Source organism: Gigantopelta aegis, chromosome 10 (genome assembly GCF_016097555.1).
Source record: "Gigantopelta aegis isolate Gae_Host chromosome 10, Gae_host_genome, whole genome shotgun sequence".
Classification (NCBI taxonomy): Eukaryota; Metazoa; Mollusca; class Gastropoda; order Neomphalida; family Peltospiridae; genus Gigantopelta; species Gigantopelta aegis.
Genome location: NC_054708.1, coordinates 22,428,760 through 22,446,016, shown reverse-complemented (window position 1 = coordinate 22,446,016; position 17,257 = coordinate 22,428,760). Strand labels below are relative to the sequence as shown.

Below are 17,257 nucleotides of genomic sequence, written 5' to 3'. Positions count from 1 at the left end.
AGAAAACAAACCATTATAAGACTCCGAATGAACTACTTACCTCACTCATGTTCTTGGTCATATAACTAGCAGCTAGTGTTGAAATGGGGGTAGAGGGCATGGCAATGATGTCCAAATTGTTTCTCACACCATAACTAAAATATAGGGATGAGGTTGTCACCTATATCTAGCCACAGGTACGCTTTTTAGGTCTCAACGGCCACGATAACTTGAGTGTGATCTATTAAACTACTTGTATTTTCACCCAGTGATCAGCATTGGCTTGAGGAGACTGCAGATCAAGACAACTGCCTGGGTACTTCACTTTAGGATACCTCACAATTTGTGTGGAGTTAACATGGGTCAGAACTACCACCTGATGAAGTTTGTTTTGTTGTTTAACGACACCACTAGAGCAAACTGATTTATTAATCATCGGCTATTGGATGTCAAACATATGGTCATTTTTGACAGTCATATAGAGGAAACCCACTACGTTTTTTCATTAGTAGCAAGGGATTTTTTTATATGTACCATCCCACAGACAGGATAGTACATACCATGGCCTTTGATATACCAGTTGTGGTGCACTGGCTGGAATGAGAAATAGCCTAATAGGCCCACCGACGGAGATCGATCCCAAACCGACCACGCTACTACTTGTCTACGTCCCGTCCCTTACCACCTGATGAAAACATTTGTTTCGTTTCTTTAGTTGTTTTTCCATCAAATTTAAACCTCCAAGGAACTCGATAATTCCTGCCAAGGACCACCAAGAATTCTTGCACTACACCTGCAGGAGAACCAATTTTACCAGAATTTCAACTCAAGTCATAAAACAGGAAAACATGCATTTCAATACTATAATAACATTTGCTAAATTTTTACAGTTTTTATCAGAATACGTCATTAATTTGAAGTTACCTCATTCTCGTTTGAATGAACATTCTTGCAGTTTCAAGAAATCATAATGTGGAACATGTATATTACTCCTATACCGTCCGAGGCCACATCAAAGTACTTCACATATCGGTAACGGTGAAATGATAAATGTTCAATTTAAATAGCAAAGCACACAATACCACTTAAGGAATTAATACCAACAAGCATAACATATATGCAATTAATTTTATTATAAAGAGACACAATGTCAATATAACAATAATAAACAAAATAATAATACTTGTATCATTATGCAAAACAAATTATAAACAATAATATTCAAATACTTCTCTTGGCAATTAAACATTTGAGAACGAAAAAAAACCCCAGAAACTTTAAAGCCGCAAGCCCTAGTTCCATCCAGCGAAAATAAATTATAATTTGGTTAATCTACAAACCTGTAACACATTTAGATCACGTTTTTATCAAATGGAGTAAAAAAGCAGGTTTTATATCGATAAATACCATGGGAATCCCCATGTCCCAATTGCTTGAAATAATTTTGAAAGTTAGTATTCTGATGTCACCGGTAGATGTCGCTCGAAGCACAACAATGCCTACGTCACGACAAATTTCACAGAGTGCGCACAGACTTGGGGTGCGTTCCTTTCACCTCTCCTGGACATGTTCAAACTGTTCTGTCCTGGTTGTATCCCCTCTCCAGATATCGTAAGACAGCAAAATTATTGGTTTTAAGAGTTTGTAACGTTTTGTATTGAGACACTTACTTGTCTGAACTTTATTGTTACTGAAAATGTTCACGAACTGTGAAGAAAAATCTCACAAATGAACAAGCAAACGACAACAAATCGGATGTTGATTGCGCGAACCGTGCACGAGAAAAGAAACCGAACCAAAATGATAATGGTCACGTGGTATACCAACGTCTGTGACGTTTACACAGGAAGATTCACTCTGAAAATAGATTGGACCTCGCTTGCTTAACGGTTTTTTCTCGAGTGTACGCGGCTTTTTAAGAAATACAAAAAATGCATTTCGTGGTTTTACAAACATCAGGATTACCAGGATTACCAAAAAGCACTTCAGGTGAATGGAAATGTGTATTCTAAATAATAAAATGTAAGTAAAGTGCAATTTTATTTGTGAAAAAATGGGTTTAATAGCGAAAAACAACGCCGTAATGGTTAACAACTAGCCGTAACTAGGGCGTGTCCCTTTAATTAAAACTAAGATACACATGTACATTAATGGTCTTGTCAAAATAATAACATTATTATTAAATCTGCTCAAACTACATATAGTTATTAGGTGGTGTAATATATTTTTGACAGATATAGTCCATTTTTTAAAACTGATTAACTAATACTAAACAATATCTTTAGTTTAATTCTGTTTACAAAAGATGTAAGGGATATTAATATTCTGAAAGAAATAAAACAAGTTTGTTTGTAGTTTTAATCACTAATTTTATTTATTATTATTTTTAAATATACTCTTCAAAAAAAGTATGGGAACTCTAATAAGAATTTACAATTGCCAAAATTATAAGGTACATTGTATATTAGCTGTGGGGAATGGTTATACGATAATAGTGAATTAATTGGGCAAACATTACAACCAGTATTTCAGTATTACAGTAGCTTTTATGACCACCAAAGATCTTGAAGGACGATTGGGGTCAGAAGTGAAATTTGAAAGTTGACGGTTTTTTTTATCAGTAAATCAGTAAATTCAAACAATAAAAATGACTAAAAACAAAACAACAACAACTGTATGATCAACAGAATGAAAAAGATTGACAGAAATAATGTTCCACAGTGATTAATTGACTTTCCTGGAAATTGTCAAAATCGAGAATGACACCCCACACACGTGTACAGGGCAACTGTGTGATGCATGTGCAAACTATGGAATGTGTTTCAGTGTGTTGATAAACAGACCTGAACGTTCTTTACTAGGATGTCTGTTGTCAAAATGTATAACATTATTATTTCAGGTTCCCCTATTTTTTTTGAAGAGTATATTATTCACCATTCCCTGTCACAAAGGCCTATCCCCTGTCCAGAGTGAAAACAGGGAGTAACTGGCCAACAAGACAAGGAGCTCAAGATAGATTTAATCACTATTAGTAATCCCAATTTCCCTAAGACAAAATCAAACACAAAATTATAGCTTTTATAATCCTTTGGCCTGTGCATCTACAACATAATACAGGTGTGAAATATTGTTTTTACTGCAGCAGGCTTTTCGCAAATATGATCACAATTTGTCACTTCTGCCAAATCTAGCTAACATGTTTCTGCTTGAACTAGTGTTTGTTGAAGCTAAACATTATCTTATGTACCTGAAAAACTAGGGTTGGCAGCTTAATTTAAATAAAAATAGGCATTAAATCTTGCAGCACTTGCCTATTTAACAGCACTTGGAAGGTATTAACTGAATAGAGAATCACTCTCTATTCGCTCAAGGGAAAAGATATACAAAAAATTATCAACTTCATCTCAGTACAGTCAAACTGTCTATATATTATAATGCTTGGACAATATTTCAAAATTTTATGTAAGCATGAAGTTGGTTCACATAATTTTTATCCAGGGCTGGTAAGCAATTGTTCAGATATTTGAATTATACTTGCATGACCGGTGAGTTACCTAATCTTAAAGGTGCTATGTCAAAGTATCAATAATGACTGTTCTCGCCAAAAATATTTTTAATTTTTGCTTTGAATCATAAAGTTTATACCTTTAGGTATATGCCTATGAAAACTTACAACCAAATAATTACATTTACATGTAGAAAGAAAAGTATTTGAGACGGGAATTTTGAGTGTGTCACACACATTAACTAGTGACATCACTGTCTTATGCGTACACATTCAACACACTAAATTTACCCATAATTCTTTGCAGTCAACTGACAAAGAAACAAAGATGGTGGCCATGCTATATTTAGCCACAAATTATCATCCAGTATAAGACTTTTTAAAATAATTATTCTAGAGTTAAATATGGAAAGATTATGGATGGGCTCAATTAATTTGTAGTTATTTATTGCAAATAAATGTGAAAATAAAGAAATATTTTAGTTTCAACTTTTAACACATCTTTAATATACTTTTACTGTGATTCTGTACTACAGTGACATTCCAAACATACTTTAAATTAACTAATATTTCAATGAGATGGTAGTGTTATATTTAACTACTGGTGTGCTCCACATTGGGTGTCAAAAATATCGGTCTACAACTGTTTAAGGACGTTAGGACAGTTTACCACATAACATTTTGGCAGTTTGTACTATATTAAAGCTGAGTCACCAATATGTGAACAGAATGACAGTTTTTTTTTTAATATTGTGAACCCGCTAAACCAGGGTTAAACCCAAACCTTATTTTTATTGCATTATACTGGACTATCTTGGCAACAAGTAAAATTTTAACTAAAATAAATTGAGTCAAATGTCGATTCTGTGATTTCAAGTTTCGAAAAAAGTATGAAATAAAGTTGATTTTTAATCTTTCACATTATAGAAAAAATAGTGAGGTAAGGACCCATAAACAATTTGATAATTAACTGTTATGTTTCTCAGTGATTTGGTAAAAAACAATGTATGAACACTGCTTTTTAACATAACTTATAATCCACAACAGGGCACAATATTAAAGCAGGGATGAAAATCACACACACACACACACACACACGAATGCACAAAAAAACCCAACTACTTAATCCCCAATGTGAATATTACAGAATCGGTAACAAACATGACTCCTATCTTAAATGACCAGGGTGTTATATTTTTTAAAGTCAATTATTAACAAGCATTCTAACAGTACTGCTAAAGCAATACATGTCCCCTACCAGCAGTGCCAGATTTATAAGAGGGTAAAGGGGGCAATTGCCCCAGGTCCCTCTGCCAGAGGGGACCCCCAGACTAAGTACTTCCTTTATAAGAAAAACGTAATAATTATAAAATTAGTTAACTTTTTTTATTTGTCATGTAATTTAATTTCTGTGTTGAGGGTCCACCGAACCTGAAGTGCTCAAGGTCTAAATCCGGCCCTGCCTACCAGGCCCAACAAAGTTTTGTAAGTCCTAAGTTTAAGGGCCATAACTCGACAATGGACCAGTAGAGGACATGTAGGCCGACAGTGAAAGCGTTAAAACAAAATGGAATAAACATTTTATAATGGAATAGACTGAATAACGCGGTTAGGCTGTAATCCATACAAAATGAAACAACAAATTAACGAATGCACCAGACATTACAAATGTTGAGAAAAAAATAAAAGAGAAAAAACATTCTGAAGAATGAGCAAGTATCTTTTTAAACATTAATTGTTTAATTCTACAGTATAATGAATACTGACCTTCTCATCTTAACATATAACACATACACACTCTCACTCTCTCACACACACACACACACACACACACAGACAGTCACACACACTCTCTCTCTCTTTATGTACACACAGACATAAACAGTTTTCATTGGCTGAAAAAAACAAATATATATGAAACACAAAACAATGAAAAAGGATGATGCTTTAGTTTAAGCTGAACAAAATGAAAAATATAAACAGACACTCACTGGTGAGACCTCAAACCCACCAATCATTTTAGAATGTATGTACGTGAGTTAACATAAACTTGACAAGCTGCACAGTTGCAGTTTTATCCATGAGGAAAACCCTGCAAGCTACAACCCAGGCTACAGATTTCCACAGCTATCTTATCTCTATGATACTGAAAACCCATCATTTATAAGCTATAATGTCACTACGACACTCGCCATAGACTCCAATGGTTTTACGACATCATAGTGCTAAGATAGCTTTGGAAATATTGGCCAAGGTACAAGTACATGCCCAGTCAGCATCTGGCTGAAGAGTCCCTTTAGAAAAGCACATCTACAGACTGATCTTGTAAACATTAACAACATGGTAGAGAAGGTTCACCACATAGAGGTGACCATTAGCGGTCAAGTGAATGTCAGACGGACGAAGGATTGGCGCGTGCAGCTTCATGTGACACAAGAACTGTCCATTTGACTTGAATACCTAAAACATAAAACAGCAAAAAATATATATCAAAATTGTTGAACACCATCTTAGTAATTTGCTTAGTCAGTAATCAGGATATCATGACTCTCTTATTTTATAAGCACTTACTCAGATACGGCAGGACATATTATACCCTTTGATGTAATAAAGGAAGGAATGTTTTATTTAACGACACACAACATATTTTAATTACAATATTTGGTTAAGGACCACACAGATAATGAGACAGAAAACCCTCTGCCACCGTGCAATAAGCTACACTTTCCGATTAGCAGCAAAGGAAGGAAATGTTTTATTTAACAACACACTCAACACATTTTCCGATCAGCAGCGAGGGATCTTTTACATGCAGAATCCCACAAATAGGATAGCACATACCATGGCCTTTGTTACATCAGTTGTGGAGCACTGACTGAAGTGAAACGAACTCTCAAAAATCAAGTGGGGAGACAATAACTAAGAAATTCAACACACAAATTTATATGCAACTTTTTTTTAACTAAGCACAAGGCAAATTAGCATAACTGGATGGTGTATTCAACCACTTCCTTGGATTTTACCCAAAAAACAGAGAGAAACAGAGACAGAGACAGAGAGAGAGAGAGAGAGGGGGGGGGGGGGGAGACTGAGATGGAATTCAAAAGAGAGAAAGGAAACGGGGTAGTAAGGGGGAGGGGAATAAAATAATAATCAGCTGAAAGTGAAAAGACTTTAAAAAGGTACCTGTAATCTGTCATTTCTGCTGTCTGCCACAATCCAGTTTCCCACTGAATCCACAGTAATGCCTGATGGCTGGTTGAAACAGCCAGCATGGTGCCCAAACGAACCGAACGTGTGCAGCACGTTGCCATCCAGATTAACTAGATACATCACATTGAGTCCTACAATGTATCACGAAAATGAAGCAGTGTTTAAAAGTATAGAATTTGGTGAATATATTTCATTATAAATTCAGCAAAAAGCCGATTTGAAAATAGATGTACAGGTACTGCCATTTTTACTGTTTGGCTTAGCAAATGTAAAATTGTGTGGGCTTCAGCCTAAAGCTTGGGAAAGGAATGGTCGTTTGAACATTTAATGGTACTGCTGACATCATTAAGATCAAATGCGAGTGCATGGAGCATTAGCCAAATTATTATAAATTAGATTATAAAAACTGTGTTCTGCTACAATTCTACAAAACATTTTTATACACGTTTTAGTTAGTTGTTTCCTATCAGAATGCACACAATTAATTAGTTTTTCAAGGTTAAAGTAACAGTCATATTTGAAGTAAAATAGAAAAATATGTTTCATGAAAAGTGATGGCTATACTAAAACATTTTAACCTAAATTTGATTCTAAAGTAATGGTGATCAAAGCTACCTTGTACACTGTGAAGTCTGTGTACATTTTCTTTCTTTCTTTTCTTTTTTTGTAGTGAAAAATAATGTCCAGAGAACTCAACTGATTATTTAATTTTTTTAATTAATATTATTTCCTACTCGTCAATCAGAAATTTTACATGGTAATAATAGCTGTCATAAATTTTATTTCTTCAAAACAAAAAAAAGAAGAAAAAAACCCTACCCCCCACCCCCCAAAAAAACAAAAACACAAACAAAACCACACAAGCCACTATTTCAAACTTCCACAATCACAACCAAACATTTGTTATTGACATAAATAACCAGTGTTACCCAAGTCACTGACGAGAACCTTGTCCTGATAAAGGGCAAGGAAGCGACATTTCGAGCCAGACTTCAGCTTTGTCAGTGGATCAAACAATGGACTCGATGCAAGTCTGCCATCCTGGAAAAACTGAAACAGAGTCGGACGGTCCCTGTCGACATCCAGCACCACCAGTTTACCATCTGTAGTCATGACTAGACCTGTGTGATATATGACTGTTGTTATACATCAACAACTAACAACCACTGTCCAACAGGTACAGTCCATTTGTGTCAAATAAGTACCAATGAATTGGCATGTATCTCTATATATAGTGAATGATGTTAAAACTTGTTTAAAAACATATTAGTTTAATATAGAATAAAAAGTTTCTTAACAAAATTAAATGTATTAAATCCCATTTTAAATACATAGGTTGGCCTCGGTGGTGCTGTGGTCACCTTATTTGACATAAGGCTGGTAGGTACTGGGTTCACCTCCCTGTACCGGCTCTAACCCAGAGATTTAACATATGGAATTTGATGGCAATTTAAGATACTTTTAAAAAAAAAAATTCCATCAAGATATGATTTTTTGCTAATTGTTTTATTCAAATTGGTACTGGTTTAAAACTTAATAATATGTTTTTTAAAGAGTCTGAGCATTGTTTATTATGGAGTTACATGTACATGCCAGTTCATCAGTTCCATTTCGATATAAACAGACTATACACCAGTTCTTTTGCAAAACATAGGCCAACCATGAAAACAAATTGCTTGAGCACTGCAATCCATGTTAAACACTCACCCTGTCTCAACACACCCTTCTCCCATTTCTCTTTGTTCCTGTTTTAAAAGATATTATTATTTTATACACTCGTTTTAGCCAGTGTATCATGACTGGTATATCAATTAAAAGCTGTGGTATGTGTTATCCCGTCTGTGGGATGGTGCACATAAAAGATCCCTTGCTACTAATGGAAAACTGTAGCTGGGTTTTTCCCCTAAGAATTACATCAAAATCACCAATAAACGAAACAAACTTTATTTTTATAAGATAGTGGGTCAGACTACATGCACAATCCATCACTGTATTGCTTTTTAAAGATTCCATTTACAAGTGTTCAGGAAGGAAAGGTAATTTCATATGGGAGGTATACATGTAGTTTCTTGAGAAAATCCTCATATTTCATATTACATCACAATAAGTTGAAACTAGTTTTCTTTGTGTATTTACAAAATAAATCTAATCTTACCATACGGACGCTTGAGACATTTCTTTCCTATGATGTTCAGCGCGTTTCCATCTCTATCAAAGACATGAATGGCCACATCATCTTTGACAAACATGTCATCACGTTCATTAACCACCACAGCAGAAGGATGACTGAACTTCACACCGTTCTAGAAATACAGCACATTACATTGTAAGCTTGACAGTTTTTAATTAAGGCCCAAATTTAGCAAACAAGGAATGGATAGCTGTTATGTACATCCATGTATTTATAAATAGAAAATATAAGCTAACATTTAACAAAACCAAAGGCAGAAGAAGGAAATGTTTTATTTAACGACACACTCAACACATTTTATTTATGGTTATATGGTGTCTGACATATGGTTACGGACCACACAGATATTGAGAGGAAACCCACTGGCATCACTTCATGGGACACTCTTTTCGATTAGCAGCAAGTGATCTTTTATATGCACCATCCCATAGATAGGATAGCACATAACACAGCTTTTGATGTACCAGTCGTGGTGCACTGGCTGGAGCGAGAAATAGCCCAACGGGACAACCAACGGGGATCGATCCCAGACCAACCGCGCATCAAACGAACACTTTACCACTGGGCTACTTCCCGCCCCAAAACCGAAGGAAACATTAACATTCGTTTGCTGATCGTAAGTAGGGTAAAAGCAGCTTCCTCACAAAAAGCTATATTTTCAATCAGTGACCGAAAATATAGAAATTTATCTAGTCATCATACAGGGCTCAAAATAGCCGGGAAGTAAAATATGGCATGCTGATGGGGTTTTTTTATATAGCAGGCCAAAAGAAATATGGCCTGCTGAGAAAAAATATTGCCTGCTGAAAATAAAGACAGAACAGTGTTTGGGAAAATTAGGACCTGTAAGATTTATTTTAGAGCATTATAAAATTAAAATATAACAGAATCACAAGTTCAGCCTCAGCTAAATAGAAGATGACATGATCGCACATACATCTTTCTCTTGAGGGCGAGACGTTGCTCAGTGGTAACGCACTCGCTTGATGCGCGGTCAATCCCCGTCGGTGGGCCCATTGGGCTATTTTTCGTTCCAGCCAGTGCACCACGACTGGTATATCAAAGGCCGTGGTATGTGCTATCCTGTCTGAGGGAAAGTGCATATAAAAGATCCCTTTCTGCATTAGGAAAATGTATCGGGTTTCTTCTAATGACTACAAGTCAGAATTACCAAATGTTTGACATCCACTAACCGATGATTAATTAATATGCTCTAATGGTGTCGTTAATCAAAACAAACTTATTCTTCTTACTCTTGAAAAATGAACTGCAAGTGTTTGGTAATTTTAGCAGGTGAATTTTTATTTCAACTGCTGTCTAAAAGATGAGACTGCTTTTAGCTTTTCGCAGGCCACTATTTCAAGCCCTGCTAATATACTGCAAGTATAGGACCATCACTTAATTCACTGTACAGTGGTGAAGCACAGGCAGTTTATTTTAAAGGGTATTACCCCGTTTCGTCGTCATAGATACTTGTTTCACTCTATTGTAACTTTATCGTAATGTGTTACTGGCTTGTAGATTGAAACAAACCTAGTGTTAATGTTTTATGGGTTGGAACTATATAGGTCTGTGACTTTAAGACCCAGTGACCGGCCTCGGTGGCGTCGTGGTTAGGTCATCGGTCTACAGGCTGGTAGGTACTGGGTTCGGATCCCAGTCGAGGCATGGAATTTTTAATCCAGATACCGACTCCAAACCCTGAGTAAGTGCTCCGCAAGGCTCAATAGGTAGGTGTAAACCACTTGCACCAACCAGTGATCCATAACTGGTTCAACAAAGGCCATGGTTTGTGCTATCCTGCCTGTGGGAAGCGCAAATAAAAGATCCCTTGTTGCCTGTCGTAAAAGAGTAGCCTATGTGGCGACAGCGGGTTTCCTCTAAAAAACAGTGTCAGAATTACCATATGTTTGACGTCCAATAACCGATGATAAGATAAAAAATCAATGTGCTCCAGTGGCGTCGTTAAATAAAACAAACTTTAATTTTGTAAGACCCAGTGAATGGGACAGAGCTCTGTGCAGTCAAGGCTTATCATAAAATAGACCAATATTTCACACTGTACGGATTGAGTTAAACATTACCTTGCTCTCGTAAAATGAAAACAGCAGGCAGTTGTACTTGAATACTCTGACCACCCCGGCACCCGTATCGCAGACAATCACTTCGTCTTTGTGGTTGATCGTTATGCCAATGGGGAACCGAAGTATGGGCTTGTATCCTTTATTCGGTATACCAATCTGGGCAACTGGATACGCATGGATCTCTTTGCAAAAACAGACACCAATGTTTAATTTAACACAAACATTCATGAAATATACATACATGTATATATATATATATATATATATATATATACTTATTTGGACAGAACCTGATGAGTGAGAAGAACCAAAGATTTATTCAGGATATTTCATCAGGGTCCCATCCCTGTCTGATGGGATTGACAAAAATCATGCTTGGAATAGGGATTGTCTAGTAAATAATACATAATGCAGTACACCACTGTTAAATTACTTTATTACAACCTGTAGACATAATTAGTACACGTATATATTGGGATTTTTTAGTGTAGAAATTGTTTAATTTCAGTGTCACTTTATTCTTGTATGTTAACAAATAAACTAATGAATAATACAGGATGGATGAATTAATGAATTAATGAATGAACAATTAATGATTTAATGATTGACGCCCCAGCACGTACAACAAACTGGCTATTACCCATTATTTAATTGGACTCGAAAATAGAATCAATATGATTTTAATATTACAATAATAAGATGTACAGGGGGACAGTTAAAAATGTGCCATAAAAAGTTCCAAGAATAGTGTATTGCACTGTCAAGATGCTTATGAACCTGGGGCCTAATTCACTAAACTCTCGCAACTTTGCAAAGAGATGCTTTGTTTTCTAGCAGAGCCCAAGAGTCCTTTGTGAATTAGGCCCCTGCTCCATTACATGTTAAGTAGGAAGGAAGAAGGAAGGAAATGTTTTATTTAACAATGCACTCAACACATTTTATTTCTGGTTATATGGCATCGGACATATGGTTAACGACCACACAGATATTGAAAGAGGAAACCCGCTGTCGCCACTTTTCGATTAGCAGCAAGGGAACCTTGATATATGCACCATCCCACAGACAGGATAACACATACCATGGCATTTGATATACCAGTCGTGGTGCACTGGCCAGAGCAAGAAATATGTGAAGTAGGAGTGCATTGCCTTCACTCAGATCTACCAAGGGAGACCTATAGTCAGAGCGGCTAGCAGTTAATGCTTGATCTCAGTCTTAATTCACCATCAGCAAAATCAAGGTGAGCTGTAGATCACTCTCCTGAAATGGTGCTAGGCGAGCAATTGCATGAATTGTCAAACAAAATGAACTGAAATGTCTACTATAAGGCAATCAATTTGCCAGCACTCTTAAAACTTTCTCAGGCATGTATGGAGGGGAGCGGGAGTTATCACTCCATCTTTTCTGGTGATATGATTTGAGTAAGACTGCAATTTTACAAAACAAAAGAGGTAATTGCACAATCAATAACAAACCATTAAAAGTAGGTCCACGGCAAATCATCTGTGAAATATCAATTCCTTGATAGGTTTGCATGGGCATCACAGGTTTTACAACATGCACTGGCACCTCCATGTTTGCGGGTTTCTTGGGACTGGATGACTTCCCTGTATTCTTGAGTGAACCTTGGTGTTTCTGCCACCTTTTTGTCTTTGGTGACATAATCTTAGAATCTGTTGCACTGGGTGTATCGTTTTTTATTTTACAATCTGTTGCCTTGTATGTATCTGGCTTTATCTTAGAATCTGTTTTCTTGGGTGTATCTTTTTTCATCTCAGAATCTGTTGCCTTGGGTGTATCTTGTTTCATCTTAGAATTTGTTTTCTTGGGTGTATCTTTTTTCATCTCAGAATCTGCTGCCTTGGGTTTATCGTTTTTCATCTCAGAATCTGTTGCCTTGGGTGTATCTTTTTTCATCTCAGAATCTGTTAACTTGGGTGTATCTTGTTTAACAGGTGATCTACCAGGATCACTGGCCTGGTCACTGGATTCAACTGTTGTGTCAGTATTATTAGCTGATGTCTTGTTGGGACATGTTTCAGCACCATGTCCGGACACGGTTTTGGATGTCACATTGTTTCTCACTCCACCAGTCTGGTGTGTAGATGGTGCACCATTCGACTGAATGTGCTTCTTCAACACATTTTTCATTGACCCAGATATGATGGATTTCTTGGATTCAGAATTAATCTGGTTGTTAGGTTCCTTTACAGAACTTGAAGTAACTGACACATCAGTTTTATTTTGTCCAGCTGAAGCAGCAGACACAACAGGTTCATTTTGTCCACATTCTGAAGCAGCACCATGTGTTTTCCGCTTTGACATCAAATGGACATTTCCCTTATTTTCTTTGTTATGGGTATCTGAGGATGCGTGTTCTTGTCCACCATTTGTTGAATCCTCACCATTTTTCAGTTTCAGCTCATCCTGGTCTCTTTTAATAAGTTCTTCATCAAGAAGGTCATCCCAGCATTCTGATGCTGAAGTACTGAGAGGTACCTCTGTTGTATCCATTTTTACAAATGTACTTAGCTCCTTTGGTATGGCATCAAAATATTGTCCTTCGTCTTGTGAACTGAAAACTCCGGTCCCAACTGAAATTTCAGGAGAGACTTGAATAATGTCAGCGGATGGCTCAGTAACAGTTTTAGAACTGTTGGACTGCCAGGAATCACTGTTTTTAGATGCATCACTATGCATGGATGAATCACAGATGGCTGCTTGAAACTCTTTACTCGATGGTGCATAACAAACCAATGTGTCCACCTTTTCATCAGTCTGTGGTTTGACATCTTTAGGCTCCCAAGAATCTTCTAAATTCTCAGTCTTCCACAAATTATTACATTTTTCAATATCACATGTATTCTGAGCAGGACAAGAATCACTTGATGGTGTAACACAAACCAATTTGTCCATCTTTTCATCAGTCTGTGGTCTAGTATCATTAGGCTCCCAAGACTCTTGTGAATTCTCGGTCTTCCACAAATCATTACATTTTTCAGTACTGCAGGTATTCTGATCAGTAGTACAAGAATCACAAACTACTATTTTCACTTGTTTATCAGTCTCATGTGCTGTATCTTTAAGCTCCCAATTACTATTGAGCTGCCATGAATCATTAATGTTTTCAAATGCACTGCTTTGGACAAAAGAAGAATCACCATCTGTCATGTTCACATGTTTATTTGCATTTGCCAAGTCCTTAGTCTTCCGTAAATTATTCCCATTTTCAGAAGCACTGTTCAGCAGAGAAGATGAATCACATGCTGCGATGTTCACTTGTTTATCAACACATGGGGATAAATGTTTAGGTTCCCAGGTATTTTCATCATTCTCCGAGGTGCTATTTGTAGTATCCGACATATGAAGACGAACGTGTTTTGGACTTCCAAGCTTCTGAAATTCGAGACGCCTAAAAGCAGTTGACTGATCTTTTTGACAACTTTGGCTGTTGTTAATATTATGCATGAAGACCCTTGATTCAGTTGTGATCAGTTGTTCATTTTCATTGACTTGTTCAGACTGGTTATTGTTGACCTCACAAACGTATTCAGCACTATGTAATGGACACTGGCAACCATCAACATTGTACTGACACTTGTTGCATTTATTTCTTTTAGCAGTACATTTATCACTTGTGGATTGTTGGGTACCTAAAATTTCCACTTTGTTGGCATGATCTGATGGATGAAAAATTTCACTTGTCATTGTCATATTTCCATTCTCTGATGCAGTGCTTTCTACACTGCATGTCAACAAATCCCCCAATGTCGAGTTTTGAAGAATTTCTTCCACTATTCCTGGGACAAATTCTATCTTCACTGAATTCTCAAAGAAAGAAGCACTGTCCGGTTCCAATTCAATCTCACAAAGAACCTGCAATTGCCTTATCAATCTCGGCGCACGTTGGTCAACTAGGTGCTCATTCTCTATTTTTAATGCCCTTTCTGTTTCCATACAAACTTCGCCAATCTTACAAATGTTCTGAAACATTAGCTGCTCCCAGTTTTCCAGGTACTCTGTTTTAGACTTGACAATGTCGGCTATTTCTAATTCCAGTTGGTTGTGCATCATAGCCAGCATGGACGTCAAACGTCGGGTAAAGCTGTCCATCTCATGTCTAACCCTGTCACGATTCATTAACAAGAAGGCTTTGGCAGCAGATATTTTCCTACAGGTGGCATTCAGGTTGTTTATTGTTGCATAAGCAAACTTTAGACCAGTAGAAAGATATTCTCTTGTATCCATTTCTATTTTCTTCTGTGTCTGCTGTATTCTGGAAACAAAACTATACTTAGTTTTATGACAAATTTTAGCTGACATTTACGGTAAATAATATATACTGATGGAAAGAAATTTTGGGAACGTATGATATTCGAAAACAAATTTAATTCACTACTAGAGTACATTGTATCGTAATGCCTATACAGAATAAAAGAGATGTAATGTGGGACTGAATGTCTGTACAGTGCTTACCATTTCCACAAGCTTTAGCTGTGTGCATTTTGACAGCTTAGTAAGTTATGTTGGAAGGACTTGTCCGATTTATATTTAGTTTATATATTTCACAAATGTGAATGAAGGGAACGTGTCAAACATATACAATGTTGGGTGAATCATTTAATTTTCATCAACAGCTGTAGAACAACACTGACAAGTAAGTTTCAGGCTTGAACGTTCCTGCATTTCTTTGGCCACTGACCAAGTAATTAAGTCTCATTACATTAGCAATGACTTTTTTCATCAATGTGTATACAGGGCATGACAAGTGTTTTGAAAAGTCACTAGCCACAGGGCTAGTGGGTTTGTAAATTCCACTAGCCCACCAAAATAAAGCACTATGTGACTAGCCCAAATTTCTTATCAAATACAACAGACTTTTTAATAGGATAAAAAAACTATGTTTTCAGGAACCCAACCCCTATAGTACTTAGAAAAAAGGGCTGACCTTATTTTATTTTTTTCGATGTACATGCATGTGTATGTGTATCATTTTTTAAATGATTGTTAATATGTAGGTGAGAAGTTATCACGTGACTTGTATAGCCAATCAAAACATGCATTTTACTGAGCTTATTTCCTGTCCATAAAACTTGAAAGTGAAAAATAAAACAAAACAAAGTCTGTATCATGTGTATTGTAACTGATAATGTTGAGATCTTGTTACTTCATTTTGTAGAAAGCTATTTCAAGTTGAATATTAATAAATACTTATTGATTTGTTGATATTATGCGATGACCAATGTCAGGATAACATTTATCAAACAAACGTCAATAGAGGAAAAAATATCATGAGCTAGCAGTGTTTGTTTTTTGGGGTTTTTAACACTAGCCCATTGGGCTAACCGCTACTGGGTTTGCACTTGTCACTAGTCATGTGTTAAAAAGCACTGGCCCCCAGCATCAGGCTAGTGGATTTGTCGAACTCTGGTATGTCTACTCTGTTTAGCATTTTCCATTAATTTATTGTATTAAAAAAGTGTACTATTGTGTGGTATCTGAGTCGTGTGTTTTCTTTGAAATATCTAAAATATGGTTGCCTGGATAATCTGGCTAGTTACAGAAAAGTAGTGCGATCAGTTGGGGGTGGTAAGTGTGGCTTTAATGTTTTCAATTCATCGAAATTTGAAACAAAAAAAAGTAAGAACCTCTTGACTAATCATGTAACAAAAAAAATCAACCTCCACTGAGGGGATTCGAACCACGGACTCTCAGTCTTTACCAACTAAGCTAATAGGGAAATTCCCCAAATAGCTACTGCCAGTAAGAGCACTTTATACCAACACTAAGTACAATCAGATTGCCGAAGAGTGTATAAACGCAAAGAAAAGTTTATTAGGCCTATTTATTTTTATACCAATTTTTTTTTTTTTTTTTGCTATAATTTTGATGGCATTCGTAAAGGATATTTATTGCAGTCATATTTGATTCAAAACAGGTTTGTAAGGAATGCGTGATTTTAAAACTTTTGACAATCCCGCTTGTTAAAACTTGTTTCACTTTTATTGTAAATGTCAAAGAAACGGCTATTCAATGGTCGACAACTCAACCGGAAAAATAACATCGGCTAATTTAGCAAATTAATATTTGTGTGTTGACATGCGTGCTAATTCACCTCAAAGTATTACAAATACTTACATTATACTAATAACGAAACATAACCGATGACATAATATAATTAATCTGAACTTAAATTAACGACCTAATTTTCCTTTGAAACTAAAACAGTGAAAGCATCAACACACCTGCCAAAAATTGAGTTTCACTGCTGCAAAATGGTAATTA

At 36.3% G+C, this 17,257-nt stretch overlaps 1 protein-coding gene across 1 annotated transcript; it reads right to left on the bottom strand.

The window, feature by feature from the left end:
- Nucleotides 1-5,419: 5,419 nt before the first annotated feature.
- Nucleotides 5,420-17,210, bottom strand: LOC121384617. The gene is made up of 7 exons (XM_041515078.1): nucleotides 17,111-17,210; nucleotides 12,448-15,248; nucleotides 10,973-11,154; nucleotides 8,853-9,000; nucleotides 7,627-7,818; nucleotides 6,671-6,828; nucleotides 5,420-5,944 (listed from the first exon to the last, which is right to left on the bottom strand). The coding sequence occupies exons 2-7, from the start codon at nucleotides 15,218-15,220 to the stop codon at nucleotides 5,795-5,797; spliced, it is 3,603 nt and encodes a 1,200-aa protein (XP_041371012.1). The 5' UTR covers nucleotides 15,221-15,248; nucleotides 17,111-17,210; the 3' UTR covers nucleotides 5,420-5,794.
- Between the last annotated feature and the right edge of the window lie 47 nt (nucleotides 17,211-17,257).